The sequence below is a fragment of the Mycetomoellerius zeteki genome, unplaced genomic scaffold, assembly GCF_001594055.1.
Source record: "Mycetomoellerius zeteki isolate Tzet28-1 unplaced genomic scaffold, Tzet1.0 scaffold145, whole genome shotgun sequence".
Classification (NCBI taxonomy): Eukaryota; Metazoa; Arthropoda; class Insecta; order Hymenoptera; family Formicidae; genus Mycetomoellerius; species Mycetomoellerius zeteki.
In genome coordinates, this window is record NW_017256393.1 from 62,086 (window position 1) to 84,860 (window position 22,775).

The 22,775-nt window shown below is 35.1% G+C and overlaps 2 protein-coding genes across 3 annotated transcripts in view; one reads left to right on the forward strand and one right to left on the reverse strand.

Annotated features, from left to right (window-relative positions):
* Doa (CDC like kinase darkener of apricot) overlaps nt 1-16,106 on the reverse strand; it is a 30,083-nt gene extending 13,977 nt beyond the window's left edge. Inside the window, exons 1-4 of one of the 2 annotated variants that reach the window (XM_018462581.1) lie at nt 16,035-16,106; nt 15,738-15,925; nt 13,885-13,995; nt 6,434-6,567 (exon numbers count right to left, since the gene is read on the reverse strand). In XM_018462581.1, the coding sequence (XP_018318083.1) occupies nt 6,434-6,567; nt 13,885-13,995; nt 15,738-15,884 (392 nt within the window). In that variant the 5' untranslated portion in view covers nt 15,885-15,925; nt 16,035-16,106. Of the gene's footprint in view, nt 1-6,433; nt 6,568-9,457; nt 9,589-10,406; nt 10,613-13,884; nt 13,996-15,737; nt 15,926-16,034 lie in introns of those variants that run through there. The other variant, XM_018462582.1, reaches the window with a different exon arrangement.
* Nucleotides 16,107-17,314: 1,208 nt separating this feature from the next.
* On the forward strand, nt 17,315-21,932 carry LOC108731952 (progestin and adipoQ receptor family member 4). The gene is made up of 5 exons (XM_018462517.1): nt 17,315-18,132; nt 20,459-20,683; nt 21,168-21,271; nt 21,345-21,482; nt 21,560-21,932. Exons 1-5 carry the CDS (start codon nt 17,934-17,936, stop codon nt 21,785-21,787), a joined length of 894 nt encoding a protein of 297 aa, XP_018318019.1. The 5' UTR covers nt 17,315-17,933; the 3' UTR covers nt 21,788-21,932.
* The last annotated feature ends 843 nt before the right edge of the window (nt 21,933-22,775 follow it).

A 22,775-nucleotide genomic window follows, 5' to 3' on the forward strand; every position in this document is an offset into this window, starting at 1 on the left:
GCTGATAATGCAACATTATCTTTTCAAAACTTTGTAAAAATACATGGTATTGTTTGAGATTGTCATATATTTCTCGTCTTACAATTTCATAATTTTTTCCTGATTTCCACATAAAATTTCATGATTTTCCCTTTCTTTTAATAATATTTTAAAATCTTTTGTATTTTCATCCTGATTTGGAAACCGTTAAATATTTTGTTGAGGGGGCAATTTAACATAGCAATATAATTACTATTAATGTTGCTGACACTGCTTACATTTAATTGTTAAGTTGATAGTATTCCAAACTACGTTGGTGTAAGAACATCACTTTTTTAAAATAAAAAATTTTAATTTTCCGGAAAATTTTCTGATTTGACCATTTTCAATTTTCCTGACATTTCCCAATTTTATGGCAACCCCGTTGTTATCACAGAGTTGCTATAATGCGACTGAAAAAGTTCAAAAATTCATTTGCCACACGATCCGACGATTTATAAAACAGAACAAAAGCCGAAAAAATTTACGCAGCTCCAATAACGTTGAATTTCAATTATTTAGCAATCAATAAAACATGTAACATATAAAGGGATTAATTTCGATTAATCTACCGAACAAATATATACGTAGAAAAAACTATTGTTCCAATATCATTATATAGTAACCGATTACTAGCCGTCGAGGCACGCAAAAGGATCCAATAAATCGTTCCGAATGATACGTCAGACGACCATTGTTTAGTTTTTTTTCTACGCGAAGGCATCAACCGTATGATAGGTTCATGGTCAAGCAACGACTTGAATCTGCCAGCAGTAGGCACAGTTAGTTCGTCTGAAGATTTCCATTCGCAAATTTTCAGCGAGCTATTCAATGCTAATTTTCGAGACGATCAGCAAACGTAAATTCGCAATAAAAGATGTCATTTCAACAATGGCTTTGTTTTCCTTGTTTTAAGAATTTCTTTAATTAATGTAGTATCAACCGATCGAAAAGCAGTTCCACGGAAGTAGAAAAACTCGTAAAATTTGTCACCGGGTTTTGGATCTTATCCAAGTCAACAATTTTGTCGAAGATATGTAATAACTAAATGGGGTACACGAGAATCGTCATCGGGTATCAATTTCATCCTTAACCTTACCACCCACGACTTGGCAGATATCGTTACGAAGATTGCATAAAAAGAGCAAAAATATACTTTCCAAAAAACAGTTATGTTCTACTTTGCACGTCATATATTTGTGCGATGCAGATCAATAAATTTTCGAATGACCTTATGCACAATCGCTAAAGCGCCTGTGTCACAATACAGACAACGTAAGTAAAACGACATACGTAAAATTATGTGTAAGAAAACATGATCTGATAATCAATGATTCACACGTTGCAGACACGTCTCTTTCTTTTCTACTTTTTTCCTATACAAATTATTTTGGAGATTATTTTTTCCTAAAGAAAGGAAGAAATGTATAGAATCTTAAATTTTCTTTATATTTAAAAAATTACGAGACATTTTGTTTCTTTGTAAAGAAGTTATTCTATTTATACTATACCTTGATATCCAGGAAGCGAAGTCAATGTTCAAGACTGGCATTCTTTAATTTTCGTCTGTTTTGCAACCTGGATTCAAATGAAGACTCGTGGTGCTGGATTCGATTTTACGGAAATAATTACGAGTCGAAATTTACTTAATTTTAATTATTTAAAAGTGATTAGGTTGCGTTCTGTTTCACGCATGATGCATCATTTATCCCTTGTTATTCACCGAATGTTAAATAAGGATAAATGATGCATTATGCACATCATGCGTGAAACGTAATGTACCCAAGAAAATATAGAATGCGTTTCGCGGGTTATTTCCTTGTCCAGATTTATTAGAATGCCAATGTTTCGCGAATACTGCAGTTCACTTCATCAGGGCGAGGAGGAGCTTAATATTGTATCAGGCTACTCTTCGCTCTGATGAACTATAATATTCACAAAACATTGGCATTCTAATAATGAACACGGTGATAACTCGCGAAACAGCTTCTGTATAGAAAATATCCGTGGAAGCTTCAAAAGCATTCATCAGTAATAAGAAAATGTTGATTTATCGAGCGAATATTTACAGTTTATAATATTGTTTATCAAATGTGTATTTATCAATATTTATACACGTGTTTATAACGTCCTAATAGAACTCCACATTTAAATCCTTTAGACTCTATTTCTACAATATCATTGATTGGCACTCTGTTTCTATTCTAAATAGAATTATTGTCATCATAAATGAAAGATATTTGCTTCCATATATATACTATAATTTTTGATAGATAATTATTTGATTTCAGACTTTTGAATCTTCATAAGAATTACAAGTCTTTATAAACAAAGAAAAATACATAAACCACGTAATAGTTTTTATTTCCCCCTTTCGAGAATTTGTAACATTTCTTTCGCCATAATGCGATTAGAAAGTTGAAGGTGCGATTATACTAATTACGATGATGAAAATCTTTATAGCGAATATTAAACATCGTTAGCGGTTTGTGCGCAATGGAAATAAGCTATAATTATCGCTTTCAAATGCATTTCTTCAATCTTGGAAAATCTGACAGGAAAATACTTTCACTGCGCAAATACAATAAATTGATCTAATTTTGAATAGAATTATTAAGAAATCTGATCGCAGGAAGAAACAATTTGAAAGAGTTGCGGAGGTTAACTTATAACTTTTCCTTTCTCTTTCACTTATGCTTGCACGCGACGATGATTCCACTCGGTATCGAGTTGCTCGAGATCGGCCATGACCTTGCCAAAGCTCGCGTGATCTCAGTGAACGAGTGAGTCTAACGGAAGAGATTGCAGACAAATAACTCGATTATGCTCTTACGATGATTCAACGTCTGTGATTTTGCCAAAGCTATCTAATTATAAAACTTCAACGTGCTATCGCGTATCGAATACAGAAATGATCAATCAAGAAGCCTAGATATCTGGTTGGCAAGCACGTTATCTCCAACGATTCCATGATTGAAAATAGGCTACGAAATTGTTCATCCGTTGAGAAAATATCGAAATTGCCAGTTGCATTACTGACAGATAACTGCACTCGACAGCTGCGATAGCAGAGAAGCAAAATGAACTCTAACACATCTGGGGGATACGAGATTATCAATCAATTAATTCAAATCTCTCTAGGATAATGCCAAGGATGACTCGTGGCAATGCCATGCAACATAGGAAACACAATTTCTTTTATATAAAACAGACGCAAGTGGATTCCAATTATTTATTAATCTGAGATCAGTTTACTTCCTTATTTTTGACGATGGATTCTCATCGATGGAAAAACTCATCGCGTGTGAGACTCCGCATAATAAGACTTTCTTCTTTCATCGAGCAATCCATCGAGCATGAAAAAGTGTTCGTCATTATTGTTTACCGTTGCACGAATAAATTGCACTCGCAATGCACGGCGTTCATTAATTGATGCAATTAGTAAAAGTTCAACAGAAGACTTTCTTTAAAGTTCAGGATGGAGAATAAGCGATAATTAAGCTTGCATTTTACATACAATAATCGAGGCTCGACAATTATACTCATAATATATATCCTCTGTGTAAGATTGAAAATTAAACTCACAATTGGTAACGGTTTCGCACGAAAAGGTTTAAAACGCATTTTTATCTTTTATGTAGCCTTCGGTGCGAGCCATTCTCGCAGCAATCATAATCATAATATATCGTATTGTGACAAATCATCGTGACGCAACTGCGCTATCTGTACTATATATCTGATTTTAAAGCTACATTCTGGCTACAAAAAAAAGACGTTAATATCGCGTATCCAGACATCTATAATCAAAAATGTCTTGCTTGTAGAGATTACACAGTTATACAAATAGACTTTTTTTGAGATCTGAAGAAATAAAAGTTTTTCGACTTTTGTTCGCTGAAAACGAATCCGGCGGCGAAATTGGCCTATCACGTCAGGTTTCCGAAAAAAGCTGAGATTAAATGTGTCAAAATTGGCCGTATTTATCATTTTTTTTTTCGTGAAAAAATTTTTTTTCAATTTAATTTACTTTAAAATACTATCTTTTACTTATAATATGAATTTATAATTATAATATGATTTTTTCATATGTATAATCAGCATGTATATAACATGCATAATTTAATGATTTTTAATATGCTATTTATGCATACGAAAAAAAATCATATCGTAATAAATATAAATTTATATTATAAATAAAAGATAGCATTTTAAAGTGGTGAAAGTAAAATTGAAAAAAATTTTAAATATAGCAAAAAAATCTCGGTTTTGGCACATTTAATCTCAATCTTCTCGAAAAAATGACAAAAAACTGACGTGATAGGCCAATTTCATCGCTATTCAGGTCTCCAAAGTGTTCAACTGTGTTATTAGATCCGATCCCGCGCGATCGATAACACTTTTTTTTAAACAAAACGCGCGAACCTCCGCAAATTAATATAATTTATTACAACGCGAAAGAAACGGCACTTTGTTCGTTTGAGATTTTACTGCGATATCGCTGAATTTAATCGTGTTCAGTCATTGACCTAGAAGATCAGGAAGCAATGCAGAGAAGAAATTACTACTATTCATTAAGCACGCCTTCATAGCAGTATTAAATTAAAGCAGAAAAGTATAAAGAACATTTTAATTAATCGGTAATTTGTGCCCGCATTCCGCATGACTCATCCTCATGCGACCACTCAAGACGCATGGTTAATGAAGCACAATGTGAATATAAGAGTGTCTCTGAGAGCTTAATTGGTGTCAAATTTCAAGAGCAATTTATCCGAGAGACGCGACAATTATAATTTGAAAAAATGTAAAATTTTTAGCTTGTCTGTAAAACACACGAAAACAACTTCATTATTAATGTCAAAATAAAGTAAAAGAAAATTATAATTAAATAAAAATAATGTTTTGAATATTAAAATTAAAATATTAATTAAAATGAAAATAATGATAATATTAATTTAATATGGAACATTGCACATCCACTAGTGCGCGAATTTGTACTCTATAAAAGTATAAATGCAGTTTGAAATTGAAAATATATTATTTAGAATGTCATTCGCTCATGCATTCTTTTTCTAACTTCCGTCTAACGTTTTGCATAGTTTGTAGATTGTTTATCCACAGCAATAAAACGGATAAAACGAGCAAGACGTGCTAGTATGCGCGGCAGATTGTGGCTCTATAAATAAATATTTCGTAGTGATTTATTGCACACTTTATGGAGTTTGCACAATGGAAGCGAATTGATTGTATTCTCAGGACTTCTCTTTATATCCAAAGCGATTCTAGTGCAAATTTGTATCTTTCACAAACGCGCTATTAGAGAAATGTCAATTTAGAAACACATCGTTTTATGTTTCATTTTGAAAATTATTTGGATCACTATTAGGCCAATGTTACATGCATCCGTTTTTTATTGTACGACTAATTTTTCAAGCGTGTTAATTGACTGCAAGATAGAGAGGATCTCGGACCTCTTTGTCCTATAGCCAATCGACAGGCTTGAAAAATTTGTCGTACGACAAAAAACGGACGCATGTAATATTGGCCTTAGTATTCGTTACTTCTTCGAAACTCGATAAAATGAAATTCTAAACGTTCATAAATTTTCAAAATTCTATATTGAAACACTCTGATGACGCAAAAGACGTTTCTTTATCTCTCGGCAAATCACCCTCGATGTAAATTTATTTCCCGGCGAATGCGAGCATCACCGGGCACAGCGACACTCGCATTGGCACTCACGTATTATACGTTCATGAATCGTTCCGAACAACGAGGGTCAAGAACAGGTCTTAGATGGGACTTGCTGAGGCTCGAGCGCACTGATCACGACTGACAGCCTCCATGAAGATTTCATGGAGAAGCTCTATTGCCGGTTAGAATGACGTGAGAACAGAGGGGGAGAGATCGTTCGCTCGCAGTATTGGTTTCAGCACAGCTACTGGTTCCCTCTCTCGCGCACTCTCCCCTTTTTTCTTGCAACTTTCTTTGACAATGAAATGGGGAGACACATGTATTCTGAGAATAGGTTTTTTGATGGGATCGTTATAAAGTATAATTATGTTTATACGTGATTTAAAATTTTCTGTTAAAATACACTTCGACGAGCATTTATGACAAGAAAGAGCTCATCTCTTTTATACATTTTAATTATGTTTTAATTTTAATTATTTCATTATTAACCACTCTTGAATTATTAATAAATATTTCTTGAATATCTTCATGGTGTTTATCATAAGAGCAAATATAAAATATAGATTGAGTAATTAGAACGACACAGATTAAGTCGTTACTTTGAGGATTTATGTAAATTAGAAATTTGTATGTAAATTGTTATTACGAAATGGATGTTAGCAAAAAATGTATTGTATCATATAATGTTGAAGATAATGAAAGAATACATTCTATTAAAACTTACCTATAAGTTCCTTTGCTCTGTGGACTCTCATAATCGATACGTCTGCGTTTATGCTCATATTGTGGGGAGCTTACAGAATGTGAACGTGTTCTCGAATGGCTACGAGACCGGTGACGCCTCCTGCTTCGTGGCATCTGTAACACAAACCAGATATTTTTTACTTATAATCTGTACGAAAAGAAATCATATGATCTACTATTACTATATCTTTTAAAACATTTTATATTTTGATATATTATATAATTTTATATTTATAATTAAAATACATAAAATTAAAGATTTTTTAATAGATACTAAGTCTTTTTTTAACTTCAAGATCTGTCGGAAAGCCAGATTAGTATTTGATGTTAAAAATAAAATAGAAATAAAAGTTTAAATCAGGAAGAAGCGTAAATGTGTAAATGTGTAAATGTGTCAAATGTGTAAATAGTTAATATTAATTCTATATATAAATGCATGTGCCGGTAACACTTATTATTTTCTGCATAAAATTCTGCATAATGCAAAGGATTAAATATAAGTATTAAGACGTTTCAGAAACTTTAGATAGATATAATTTAAATAGCGGATATTCGACGAGGATTATTTCTGCTCTTCACTGAAGACCCTCTATGAAGAGAAGCAAAATAAAAAAAGATCAGTACAAGCTAGACAAAGATAGAAAAAAAAGGCGACAGCGATAGCACAAGCAAGATGCATGCTGTGATTTAACATCGCCAGTTGTCGTAAAGTCTGTCCGCATTATTTATATGGCACTCGCTATACTCTCTTAGAGCTTCTTTACATTCGCTCCATTTTAAGCAGAAAATATGAGAAGCATATGTCATACGAAGAAGAAAAGATCGATTCTTTCCTTTCATTATCCAAAGAAAACAGTTGCGCCTGGTAACGTTCATTGCATTAATTTATTTCATTTCCTGCTTATATAGGTTCAGAAAATAATATAAGTCTGAAAGAAAAAAAAATCTAATAAATAATCTCTCATTAATCACGCTTATTAATCCAAACATTCGAGGCAAACATAATTCAATTTATAAACATTATACCCAATTTCTAACGCTAATTTTAATTTCTTATTTTGTCGATTCTTATTTTTGTAGATTATTATCTTATCATACAATATGTCAAGCTTATGTTAGTAGAGGATTATTTCTTTCATTAATAGAAACAATAAAAAAAATATTTAAATTGTGCGAGGAAAAAACATACAATGTAAAAGACGTAAAATGTGGATATCCATAATTATTAGAGAAATCCTTTTTTAGAAACAAAATAATTCCTTTAAAATATTTATAGTTCTACAACACTTAAAGGAATAATCACAATTTAACAAATGTTTAACTAAGGGCCCAGACATAATGATTGGCACAGGCAATAAAAAGGAACACGGAATAAAAAAATACAGGCAGTATATCTCAATCTATCAGAAATTTCTTTACATTGATTGAATTTCTTTACACGATTTCTGATAAGTTAAAATCTAATGTCCGTGTTATTCTTTGTTCTTATTGCCTGAACTTTTAATTGGGTTCTTTTCATTTGGTCGTAAATCGGCACAAGTGTCGTTATATCTTTATTACTCACTGGAATGCCAAGAAAGAATGATGTTTGTGTCGACTTGTGTCACCAACTGGAAAACACTCAATATGTCCGGACCTTTAAAAGGAACACGCTGCGTGTTAAACCCGGATTAGATTAAAGATTAAGATTGAATTGGAATTTGACAAATCGAAGCAAAGTTTACAAAACTTGATATTATTTTCTTTCTTTTGATTGGTTAAATTGAAATCCAATCTCAATCTCAATCTCTAGTCCGATATGGGCTTTATGTAAGTTGTTTTCCATTTACATAAAAACTCAGATAAGTCTCATTTATGACGTCATTACGTCAGTATGAATGCATGTTTCTTTTCATTCTGTGAGATTCAACTGAGTTTTTACCTACAAGCTCGGGACTGTGTGTTTTACTGAGTCTAGTTGATGCTCATTTCCACCAATGATAGATTAACTTTAATCTCGGTTCACTTAAGGATCATTTATACTGGCCGTAATCTGTAAAAATTGACTTATTTACAATTGAACGAGAGAGGAATAAGCAACTATGATTAGTCAATTCTTACAGATTACAGCATAAGTTAATAGATTATGGCTAGTATAAATAATCCTTTACTCTCCATCTTTTTCTAATTCTAAAGCTGCTAACTTTTCATGCATAGTATGCTGCGGCAGCAAAATGTCATCTGATCCATATTTTCAAAAACTGATTGGAAATTAGCTCATAAAAAACTTTCGACCAATGCTAACATTTTGCTGCCACAGCACATTGTGCATGAAAAGTCAGCTAGAAATAGAAAGAGTAGGTTGAATCGAATTAAAGGTCTATTTTTTATTCCTGCATTAGACTTTACTAGAACTTTCTTTCTCGCTTTCACCAAATATCAAACATATGTCTATTTCACTTTAAGTTCTAAAAGTGTATACTAGTTCAACTACAGAAAACAGACCTCAAAATTAATCTACATTGATGGAAACAGGTATAAAACTCTATTAAAAGTGAATTATAAACCTGTGTTAATTTATCGTTATGCGATAACTTCGTCACCAAAGTAATCAAGTAGCGACATTATTATTGGAGTATAAAATGAATACTCGCATAACTTTAGACTCACAATCACTTGTATGGAAACGGAAAGCACTATAGATACAGTATTAATCTAGAATAGAGAATCTAGTCTAGAAAATGGGTTAGTCCCACACCGTTGATATAACCGAGCCAGACCATCATGCGTGCGATTACAATTTATGAAAAATGAGGTGCGACAAGTTGAGAAGGCAGGTATATCCGATAAGGTCGATAAACGCGAAACGAAAACGGGTGGCGGAGCAACGACATCGCGAGTATTAACGGAATCGAAGAACCGAGAACGATACGCGGTAGATTCGCGTGATATACGGGCGCCGAACAGAGTCACCGAGGGAATCGTACCCGGAGTCTTATGCCGGGGCCATACTGCGTGTACTTACGTTGGTAAAGCGGAACAGGCTCACTTGATCCCAAATGAATTCGATGACGGCCGATATCCAGGAGCGTGTGGATGACGCTTGCGGTACGACACTGTTTTTCGACAACCACGTGGACATCGGCTCAAAAAATTCTGCAAAACGTGGGCAATCGCATTCGTGAGAGCGTCACAGACACCGTACAGATTAGCCCACTCCGCGAGAGGGGGAAGGGGGTAGAGGGGGAGTAGAGAAGAAAGGTAAAGAAAAGAATCCGCGAAAAGATCAACGTCGGATACTTAAGGATCAACGTTGACGAGTGAGGTCTCTCTTTTTTTTTCTCTCTCGAAAAAGATTCGCGTATTTTTCGTGTTGCGTCATACCTATCGAGTACTCGAATCGCGCGCGTATTCGTGACCCTCCGGACACGGTCCCGGGCGATCCCGCCAAAAGGATGTCTACACGCCCGGAAATCGCGTCGCTCGCGGCGAAAGATACGACGCGAAGGCGACGAGGCGTGCGACGAACGGCGGGGTGGTGCAAAAAATTGCGTTAGCGCCGTGAACATAGGCGCGCGCGTGGTTACGTGGTCGAGGATCGATGATGGCGCATCGCGTCTCGAGGAGGCGTCTTGGGCGCCATCGATGGCGATCGCGAGCGGAGGGATCGAGCGAAGGAATCACGCGCGGCGACGTCGCGAGCAGTTTCGACGCGCGTGGCCCTTCGTCGATCGGAGGGAGCGGTTTTGAAGCAAATGAAATGGAAAGCGTGTGCGAGGGATGCGTAGAGAGGACGCAGACGATACACCATAAGGGGGGACACCTTCCAAGCATCGGCGGCCATCTTGGAATTACAGAGAGTGCACCAAAGCGCGATGCAGCATACACGTACAGATCTCAGCCGGATAACACACGCAGATTCGTTAGTCACGTCACGAGCTGGATGCGGGTTACGTTATGGAGTGCGGACTTACGTCGGATAGGCAGAATAGGCTCGCTTGGTCCCAGAATTGAACCCACTAAACACAAGAATGCCAAAGAGCACCGACAGTGTGCGACGTACGACAGTGTTGTGTGACAACGACGTGGGACTTTCGATCAATGCGATTGGCGAGACCTCTTCGGCTTCACTCGGCGATTGTCGACGAGCCAGGGACGGCTCTATTGGCATCCGGGCCCTTCGTGAGGCCTCACGCAGGCTTTTACATCATAAATATTCAAAATTCGACAACGCGATGAACTGCTTAATTATGATGTAAGAATAAAGGTGTTTCGTGCGGTTGATGACTAATCAAAAAATTAGCCCAAAATGTTAAAAGTATAGCCGCTGTTAGAAATTTATTTTATCAATAAGAAATTTGCTCCGAAATTATATTCGTCATTATGCGCGATAAATCATCTTGTTTTCTCACATCATCGTGCTCGATAATGTTCGACTACCAATGACATTGCAACTTCATACGTCACAAATAGATTTTTATTTATAAAGAACTGGAATTTTTAGTTTGCCGATATATTAAAGCAAAAATTTAGAATTAATAAAATATCAAAGTTCGTAAGATGTTGTAATACAAAATCGTCTTCCTAAAAATTCTAGTAACAGTATAAAAATTTTTAGTCAAATTAAAAGTAAAATAAAAAACTTGATGAAAAACAATTGCATGTGGATTTTTCTAAAACATCACGCGAATTTGCACGCTTCGATGATCGTAAACCAGCTTATTTTTTGATCAATGTAAAATCAATTCTCAAATAAGAATAATTCTTAACTTCCTTAATTTGTTTGTAACTTCGCGGCCTCTTTGTTCAATGCTCCGATTATCTACCACTGAATAACCCCTAAAAATTTGTCCATCCCTGCAAGTAGTCGATGACGCACGAAGCGGAGCGAATGCGCACGAAATCAAAGTACCTACTCCAGAATACCGGAACTTCTGATTTGATAGAAAAAGTTACATCTGCACCGCCACGTATTATCGTACGGATTGTTTCGATCGATCGTTAGAATAAAATTCTTGATGGTAATGTATTTATCATATTTACATGTATTTATCATATTTATGTATTTATTTATATACGGCATAATATATATTTATCATATTTATGTATAAATACATATTATACTGTATATCATATTTACTGTATATCATATTTACAATATAATATGTATTTATCATATTTATGTATTTATCATATTTACATGTATTTATGTATTTATCATGTATTTTTCTGAATAGTTTCTAAACGTTGCCGCGTACAGTAAACATGACCTTCATTCATACTTCCATTCGGAAGAACTCTTAAATCTTTTGAAAATTATCAGAAAAACAGTAAAAAGGTTCAAGTATCTGTATGGAGTATATAGTTAAATAAACTATATTGTTATTCAAAGAATTACATAACGTCTACTATCTACCGTAGATAACATATATTATTAGTCATAATGATAAATACGTAGCGATTAAAAAAGAATTTCATGAAACTTAAAATTAAATCGAAGAAAATTTATCGGCGAATGCGTGTAAACGTATTTGGGGATGTTCGTCTAATTAAAAACTTTCGAAAGTACTAATTCATTCGCGTGGAATAATTATTATAAATACATAAATCAAGCAAAAATTTCAAACAAACGCACGTTATATCCCAACAACCAAACTGACGTTATTTACTATTGTTTTGACATTATTTGACGTTAAAATAACAGCCGCGTTCCAAATTTACTACCAGCGTTGAAAATCTGTAGTTTGCCTTACATACACTATAGATTTTCAGTACCGGCAATCAATCTTGGAATACAGCCATTGTCAGCTTGTTTGCTGGGTTTAAGGTCTATCCTCTAGCAGCATAATTATTAACATAATGTATGACCAAATATTGGCCCAAGGTATCGCTAATAAATTGCTATTAGGGTCCAAATAAACTTGTACAGCTACATAACTATAATATATATGCATAAAGAAAATCCAGTTGCATTTCTATCGTAAAGACGTAGGAAAAATGCAATTGGATAATTTTTTTATGCGTATACTTATACGGCTATGCATGTTTATCTAGATAAGTCCTTACTCGAGTATCGCACACTGAGTTTTTATACACCAATCACACGGAAATTTTTTGCGTACCTGTCTCCATACACTCTTAGTTATCCACATAATGCCTTTATGCAGCAGTTGCTGTATCATGTACCAGATCATAATCGACTTTGACGAAGAGCTGCGAGCAAAAGAAGGATACTTCGGCAAATAGATAGGCCATATATGAATATATATATGGTACTGGACGACAAACATATAGAAACGAATGAAACCGGACTGATAACTGACGGGATAGATAATTCGTAAGTGGCACCACACCGCGAGTATCGTTTGAACGAAAACAGCATTGTTATCATTTTCATTTTCAACGTTCCCCGCACCATCCAACAATGATCATTCGACGAACTACATATAAATTTAAATTACAAAAAACGCACGAAAGAGAGGGTCGTCCCGAAAGACAGATACGTAATGATAGTTTTAACGGGATTGCGCAATACTGCGATTCGGAAAAAAACTGGAGATAGCGAAACAGCATTTCGTACAAGCAGCCATTCTTTTATGCAGTGTTGTGTAAAGAATATAGATGCGTTAAGTAGATAAAATTGATTAGTGAGCGTTCAGAGTAATTCTTTATCATGGTTGGTTCTCCTATACTTATATTCGGTTGAACGCACTAGTGCATATTAAAACTGTTGTACAATACCGCAAATGTAGGTGACTTGGAACAGTGTAGATAACTTGGGACAGAATGTACTTTTGTTAAATTTAATCGTGGCACCCATCCATGAGTCACTAAAGAAAATTTAAAATTTAAACTTTCTTTAGAGACTCGTGGATAGATACCACGATTAAATTTTAATACCACGAAAAAACGTCACCTACATTTACGGTAATTTAATCTGTGTAAAAGTAAAATGCAAATAATTTAAATTATAAAATACAGATTTTACTTAATAGCACAATAAAGTATATCGAAGATTTCATGGTTTAATCCGTTCTTATATACTTATATTAAATATATATTTTTATGCCAATATTTTAGTACGATAGTTTTAATGTGCACCTGAATGTGTATACTGAACGCAACTATTAGATTCGCTATTAGATTCGGTGAAGAACTTAAAGGCAAGAACCAATCATATTAAAAAATCACTAAGCGCTAACTGATTTTTTAATATAATTGATTCTTGCCTTTAGTTCTTCACTGAATCTAATAGGGAATTCGATTGGTTGCATTTAGTATGCATCTCTTTGCTGAATCTAAGTGTAGAAATCAATTATATTAAAGAATCACTAAGCGCTCATTAATGAGCTTTCTCTGTTGAACGCAGCTATTGATTTCTCGCCACGATTACACTCATGGATTTAAAACTAGACACAAGAGCCACTTGCTGTTACAATAGCACGTTTTTACCTGAGTTACTACATCAAACGAGATGTACTTTGATTGGTCATGGGAAAAGTAGTTTGCTGCCGTCGTTGCGATCGCACCTTCCGGGATCGTCCATAGTTCCCTGCAGGTGTTCTGTAGCAAAGAAATGTTCAAATTAAACTAGACCGCTGTATTTAAGTCTTTTTTTAAGCTGAATTTCTTTTTGCGATTTTTTTTCTCCAACCTGGATAAAAAGAAAGAAAGATGAACCGTGCAAGAAATTCAGTTAAAAAAACAGACCTTTTGTTATAAACCTATTTTTTTCAGCTGTACTTCTCGCAGATTCATTTGTCCTCTTTTTCTCTTCATATTGGAGAAAAGATAAACGATGCAAGAAGTTCAATTAAAAACAAGTCTAATACATTACGCTGGAACACTTTGATTTTATGATTAAAGTTTACATTTTGCAACAAATGATAGATGCTGTGTGACTCTTTAGATCTGTTTTTATTCTTGCACTTTCCGAACTGGTACACACGGTGTAAGTTGAAACAAAGTATATTTGGTCGTCTGAAAAGTTTTGAGCCTAACATAGAAACAAGTAATTTTTCGGTCAAATTCAATTTTATTTTTCCACATAGTCTCCTTTTAAGTCGATACATTTTTTCCAGCGATGCTCCCACCCCTTTAATCCATTCAAATAATACTGAGCGTCTTGCTTTGCAAAATAGGCGTCTACGGATGCGATGACCTCGTTCGATGAAAATTTCTCCGAGCCAAACTTTGAGCCTAGGAAACAGAAAAAAGTCGCGGGGGCCAAATCTGGTGAATACAGTAGATGGTCAATTAATTCGAACCGCAATTCGTGAATTTTTATCATGGCGACTGCTGATATTCGATTTTTTCCATTTTTACAAAAAAATTGACATTGACTGGCACAAATGACTGTCAAACAACAATTAAGCGCCGGAAGTAGCTACAATTTTCGCAGGTATCTTTCAAAGTATGTACGATTATAGTACCAAAATTGTTTTGACGAGTAATGTCATCTTCATGTTGAGGCTCAAAACTTTTCAGACGACCTATGTATTTCAACTTTATCAACTTGATCGCACCGTGTGCGCTTCAGAGAGTGCGGGAATAAAAAACATCTCTAAATCGGATTCAGTTATCAGATAGTTATTCCACTAAAAGTTTGCAAAACATACAAATTTGCAAAAAGAAAACGGTATATATATATACACACATATATATATATATATACATACATTAGCATACAGATGCATACAAATTAACATGTTCTCTTTACCATCAGATTATATTATAAATAACAAACAATTGAAAAACAGAAGTATTTTACAGGAAATACGATTTAAGATATGTTTTGTCGCTACTGCCATTTACATGGAAGAATTACGCGCGATTACTCAAAGGTATTAATCTTCATGCAGTCGACAGAACGTCGATATCAGTACGAGTCAGCCCGATCGTCTCGCAAACGAGACCACGTGATACACTAGGCTTGCGCCAAAACATAATGTAACATACGCAGCACGTCGAAATAAAACGAGATTGCAATTGATTAACATCGACAATCTGAGTTAACTGAATTCTCGGTTAATCACCGTTACTTTTCAAGCTACAGCCCCCCCATGTGCGGTAGCAGAAGAGATTTAACTGAGAAGGAAGGGGATAGATCTGAAGATGATGTCGTAACCCAGAAGGGGTAGGCAGATGTGCACGCCAACTACCTGGACAGCGAGACACGGCCGACTGGCACGACCGGTCCAAATTGTTAAGCAACGGGGCATATCACGAACACTCCTCGAGGATAGCCTGAGGAGAAAACGCAGCGCGATACTTGCACACATCACAATCGCGCGCGTGATACTCACCAGGAATACTTGCTGTAGGTAATGCACCCCGTCGTCGGGGTGCGCTTGCGCCGTCGCGGTGGAGCTCATCCCGAGTACGACATGCGGACATTTAGACGTTGGGTGAAGGTCAACACCAGGTGGCCCATCGGGAATTTTGGTATCCATTGTTTGGTATCCACGAGTCTCGTCACAAGTCCTAAAACAGTCTTTATGCACCGGGAGCAAGAGGGAGGAATAAGAGAATGTTCGTTGTATAAGATGTTGCACTCCTATGATCTCGTTTATGAAAAATTATAATAGATCACGCGGACTTACAGATCGAAAAGCATTTGCGGACCGGAACGTGTCCCCGACGGCAGCGGCCACAAGTCGCCGACGAAGACCTGAGTCACGTTCCTGTCACTTTTTCGGATTTTGAGTGACTCTGACGTAAGATGCGCTTCACGCAAGAACAAGCTACAGTCAACTTTCGCGCGCACTCTCGCTGGCAAATTCGGATTGATTGTAATTAAATTTGATAAATATTTGTTTAAATAGTTCTACGTAGATATTTACTAAATGTATACAAGAATAAAAACTTTTAATTTGATTTAACTTTAATCATTTTTGCATTGATTAAATATTTAGTTATCGTAAGTAAATAGTTATTTACTTACAATAACTAAATATTGAAAAAATCATGTATTAAAATTTAAGGCCTGTCTTTTATTCCTGCACTCTCTGAACTGGTGCACACGTTGCAATAAATTGAAGCGAAACAAATATACATTTGTTTTATTTCAACTTATTGCACCGTGTATTGATTCAAAGAGTCCAGGAATAAAAAAACATCTTTAATAAATATTTTTAATGTATGATGCAGAGAATATATATCGATGGAATAGTATTAAAAAGGTATAAAAAAATATTTTATGGTGAACATTACATATAGATAAAATGTCTGTGTGTGCTTTTTCAGCGTTTCTCTTCTTCTTCGATAATGTTTCATGAGATTCAATACCATATTTTAAAAGCAATGTAACTCAAATCTCTTGCTTTCATCTTCGGAAAGGATTTCCATCTCTATTAAGATATTTTTTTATGTAAATTCACATTGATGACGAATACGGTTCTTCAAGTTTCCCTTCGATTTGTTTTATTTCTAGCACAATAGTTTTTATATGATTCAACAGCAAGGATGAAGCAATGTTCGTCGATGCAAGTCGATAAAGCTTGAAATAGTATGTATATTTTGCATAATGTATAACGTGAGCAGTAGGAATAAGAAACGATATCCTGCATAGCATATATTAACTCAAAAACACTCAACCACCGAAATTATGTCAATAGGTCACGCGTGGAAGCTCTATATGGGACATTCAGAGGCTGCACGCCAACTATGTGTCCTGCTTAAAATTCTGATACCGTTTAAAGCACACAATCACATTGATGTCCTTTGCTAACTAAAAAAATTCTATTTATTAAAAATATAATTTACATACACATTAATTGCATAAATATAACAATAAATGTAATCAACTGTGATTATAAAATCAAATTATATTTTAAAATAAATAAACAATACCAAGCAATAACAAATTTTTCCAAGATGCTTCATATGACACGTATTACTTGTATTATTAATCATTTTGTGTAAACAAGCAGTAAGAAAATAGTACGAAAACCAAGGAAAAGGGAGAACGATATCCCGGTGGGGTATCAAAACGTAACTTAGTTTTCGATTCAAGTCATAAATAGTTACGGCTCATTGGGTTAGTCAAGAAAGCCAGATGGGAGCATCTGCGACATCGAGCTACGAGATCCAGCGAGATCGCGCACGACGAGGTTTCCTTCTAACCGCCCCGTCCGAGTGATGGGATCGATGCGGTTGCCGTGACGACGGAACCGTCAGAGAGGCCGAATCGCGTGCGGATGACGGCTGCTGCTGGCGAGCGGGCGGAGAGGTGGACGGGGGTTTCAGCGGCGCGCACGACGATGCAGTGGCGACGTCGCCGCCGTTGAGAGCTCGTGTACGGCTCTCGGAGGCGATCTCGTTATACTGCCTCGTCCGCTGGCCGGACCGATCCCTCTTCCCCGAGGCAGCGGGCACCGCGCGTTCGTCGTTGCACGACGCTGTTCCGGGACGACGAGCGACCGCGCCATGCGGCGGCGGTGTCGGGCTCGTCGCACCAGGACACCGACACGTACGGAGCGCGGCGTCAGGACGACAAGAGGATGCCCGACGGCGCCGAGACGCCGCATCCGGAGGAGACGTCGGCCAAGGTCCTGCTGCTGCGACGATGGAGCGAAATGCCGCGGCACCTTCAATTTAATCCCCACATCCTCACCGGCTACAGACCGCTCATGACCATCCGCCAGTGCTTCGGTAGCCTTTTCTACGTCCACAATGAGACCGTCAACATCCTGACGCACGGTGAGACGGAAATCTGTCGCGATTACACACTTTGCGATCATGAACATAATGTGATTAGAATGAAAACGCCGAATAGCTTATTTTTTCTCTTAACGTACTATGCAATTTTCGTCCTGCAATTTTTTCTTGTGTCGCATGACGCGAATCCTTTCAGAGTTGCCTGCGCGATTGATTGTATTACCAAAGTTATACAAATCTCAAGAAAGATAATATTTTAATTTATTAACTGTTGTAATTATAATATGAAGAATTTTATTTTTATTTTTCTAAGTGTTTTGAGTTTTTAATTCTGGAGTAGTAAGTTAATGCTTTGGAATTAGATGCTTAAAAACATGAAAGAAAATTATTTATTGCGACAATAAAATTTTCGCTTCCAGAATGAGGCATTAATCATTGAACTTCTTAATGAGCTTAATGTTGATAAAGTATGCGAGGAAAATTTTTTTATTCAGAAGAGATTTTCTCTCTTTCTTATAACATATTTAGACAAACAATTATCTCATAAGAAATTTGGTAATGGATCTTTAAATGTGGATTGATTCCAAATTGGATTAATTCTAAATTCGAATTAATTAAATTTCACTTTTTCGCTTCTTTGATGAAAAGAAAGAGAGAAAAAGAGAGATGACATGCTGCAAAATAAAATAAAATAAATTATATGCAAAATTCTTTGAAACTCTGCAAAACAAAATTGAATCCTGAAATAGTAGCTATCATTATTCTTCACGCGATCAACTGTATTCCGTCCAAAGAATATGCAGTTATATCACGTAAAAGATTTGCCATTCTCGTGATTGGATTAAGCGAAAAAGTAGATTAAGTCCCTTAAGTGCTTTAAAATCAAGGTGCATATTATCAAGGTCAACTTCCGTGAAAACATCGCGCTCAACGAAGACGCATTGCAGGGTAACGAACGATCGATGAAAGCGAACCCATACGATATTCCTTCTCTGTTAAAACTGATTCATTGATAAATTTCTAATCGCATCGAATGTCAATCAAATACATTCTAAACATCCGCGAACGATGAAATATTACAAACGTATTTGAAATTGCAATCCTTTTATAGCGAGACTAAACAGCTCATCTTTTTGTTGCTCTTTAAAATTAGATAAATTATCTTTAATTATATTTTTTTCCTTCATTCGAAGGAGAAACTAAGAGAGCCATCCAAATGTTCTGTTTTTGATGAATCATCCTGTATATAAATCTCATGTATCTACTGGTGCACATGTGCTTGAAATAAAATCTCAAAACTACCCATGTATGTGAAAGAGAATTCATTATAATATACTTAAAATTATGTTTTCAGAAAATTGAACATGTTATGAATCCCTCTACCTGTCAGTTTTTTTCGTTACCGTTTCTCAGTTCTTACCCTGGTGAAAAAATTTCACTGAAATTATTCCACGTTTCAACGAAATTGCTGAAAATTTGCTGAAATTTCATTGAAAATAAATTTTTCAGCTAACATATTGAAAAATCTAAACTGAAATTATTTTGAAATTTCTCTGAAATTTTTATTGAAATTTTTTTGAAATTTTACTAAAAATGAATTTTTTAGCTAAAAGTCGTTGAAATTAAATTGAAATTTTTCCGAAATGCTGAAATTTTGTCGAAAAGTGTTCCAAAACGTGGAATAATTTCAGTGAAATTTTTCCACCAGGATAACTATTAATGTAATAACAATCGGATAGTTACTTCTGAGGTAGAAATTTAAGAAACTTATTAAGAAATTATAAAGTTTGCTCCTGACGAACAATACACTTCTTTAATGGAAATATTATCAACATTTTCTTGATAAATTATAAAAGATACAATTATCCCTACTGAAAAAAAATCACGTCACAAAGTTACATAATAAAATTATATAATTAAAACAAATAAATCACGTAACGAATTGTTCCAAATCAGTATGTGATTTTTTAAAATTACGTTGTTTGAAAAATCACACGATATTAGAAATGATTTCATCCATCATGTGATTTTATAGTTATCGAATTTTGAAGAATTTAATGATAGAAATAGAAAAAAAAACGTATCATCACGTGATTTTTCAAATTACGTTATTTTTAAAAAATCACGTAACGATATGGAACAATTCGTTACGTAATTTATTTGTCTTAATTACATGATTCCGTTATGCAACTTTGTGACGTGATTTTTTTCAATATGGATAATTAAACTTGTCGGAGACCGAAGAGTTCATAAAAAATAGATTCTCGCAGTCTTAAGATATATCATCAATTTTCTAACATCGAAGAACTTTATCCCAAAATACGTTTATTCGAAAGCATCCTGTACGAGCGATCGTGTGTGCTTATAGGATTTGCTATCCTGTACATGTTGGTGACTGTACCACATCTACTTCCATGGAATACAAAAGGGACACTCGTGGGAGTTCTCTCCTGGTGCCATTTTATCGGCGCTGTTAGTCCATGGATTGGATCCTTCCTATACCATCTCTTCATGAACGTAAACTACGATGAAGTTCTCTACAGAACACTGCTAAAAGTCGACATGATTGGAATATGGCTGTGCCAGAGTTTCGGTGTGTGATCTATTTGTAAAGGCTAATCTACAATGTGTTTTTTGTTTCTTGCTTTTTACCACTTTTTACTTGGCTTTTTACCTCTTGCTCAATTTCTTCGTTTTCTGTTACCCGAGATAAAAGTACATGAACTTTGTAAGAGATAAAAAACGTAAAAAGAAACGCAATTGTCGATAAAACATTTCCGTCACAAAGAAGGAAAAAGGTTTGAGGTAAAAAGCAAGAAACAGGAAGCAAGTAACGCACTGTAGGCTTTAATAAAAACCTTTCAGAATGTGCTGAAAAAATATATATGTACGACTAGAACTCAAATTTGCAAGATTTTATTTTACAAATAACTCTTCATATTCCAATGGATCTTACAAATTATTTTTTAGTCGATTTCTGCTTCAAATGAAGAAAGTTTTAAATAAGAAAGTGACTACGAGAACAGTTCGTATAGTAGCAAATAGACGCTTCTCTATTTCACGCACGAATATTTCAGGAGCTATACCGATGATGGCAGCCGCTGTTCATTGCCTTGCGGATAATATCTGGTATTGCTGCATTTTTATTTATTGCTCTCTTAGTGTATGGGGACTTTTAAAGGTATTTTTAGCTTACATCTGATTCAACGACGCTTCGTGGCGATAAAACATTTAAACGTTAATATGATTCATAGGCAATGACTGCTAAATCACCCTGGGAAAGGCGTTTATGTTTTGCCCCTCCTTTCCTAATGAGAATGTTGATCATGACGTTGAGATGTTTCGGTATTGGTGGCGGATCACCCGAGGCTCTTATTCATATAATATTACAGGTGCATTTTGAATATAATTCCAGATAGCCGCGTGTATTAAATATTAGAGATAATGCTGATGTAGGAATAAATTCCAGGATCTCATAGCTGTGATAGGTGCAACCATTGGCGCTCTTCGCATTCCAGAGAAATGGATTCCCGGCCGATTGGATTTAGTGCTGAATTCCCATAATGTGATGCATGTAATGGTCGTCCTAGCGGTATGTTCTATGCATACCGCAACCTTAAAGGACCTCGCCTGGATGTCCGATCCGTCTACGTGCAATAAAACAAGCTCTCTTCCTTCGGATCGCGAAGAATTGTGATTGAATCATGAAGAACGCGACGGCTTGCTGCAGTCTGTGATAAACCGAGCCTATAACAACTGGCGATTAGTCGAGCGTTTCGACATTTGGAGACCAGAAAGTGCTGAATTCTATAATATAAAGTTAAGGATATTGAAAAAAAATATATATATACATATATATATATTACACAGAGTTTATATAATACAGAGTTATTTAATTTATGTAATTATTGCGGGACGGTTTAGGTACAATCATGAGTACAAAGTACATACGGTTACTTATCATATCGAATGCTTAACAGTAATGGGATATTTGTGAAGTTTTTCTGCAAACACATAAATAAGCAAGGTAGAATTGGAAACTAACGGGTATGATGCGAGAAAGAAGTAATGTTTATTTTGTTAAAAGACGTAAATACTTTATTTTATAATCTACTTTCGGCAATATAATTGAAAAGAAATATCGTTTATACTTTTCAATTTAATGAAATTGATACAGTTTTGTATTAAAAGTGTAATCTTTCTTATTTGAGTGAGGATATGTTATTTAAAAGATACTGATGTAAAATTAATTTGTACACATTTTACAGATTTTAAATTCTTTCTATCTTAAATTTTTTTCAACATTGTAACATTATTTTGTATTTCTTATGGTTAAATTATTATTATTGAAGAAATCCAACAATGAAATAAAAAATCTACATCTTTTGTTTCATAAAAAAAAAGAAAAAACACAAGATAAAAATTCAAATATTAAGAATGAATTTTACGTAAAATTATTATATTTACCACTTTTCCTTATAACTCGCTTATTCTTTATATGGTTACCTGAAGAACATATAAGTCTATATTGAAAGAAGTTAGGAATTTACTAGAGTCAATTGTATGTACTTATTAACTGATTAATATATAGTGAGAGAAAGTATTAAAGAGAGAGAGATGATCTGGAAAGCAATACAAGCACATCAATACGATGTGATGCAACAACCTAAAGTTCAGAAGTCTTC

Coding starts and splice junctions, on each gene's coding strand:
- LOC108731952 (XM_018462517.1), top strand. CDS start 17,934: ATGCCCGACGGCGCCGAGACGCCGCATCCGGAGGAGACGTCGGCCAAG. Junction 21,272..21,344: donor GTGTATGGGGACTTTTAAAG/GTATTTTTAGCT, acceptor TATGATTCATAG/GCAATGACTGCTAAATCACC. Junction 21,483..21,559: donor TTATTCATATAATATTACAG/GTGCATTTTGAA, acceptor AATAAATTCCAG/GATCTCATAGCTGTGATAGG.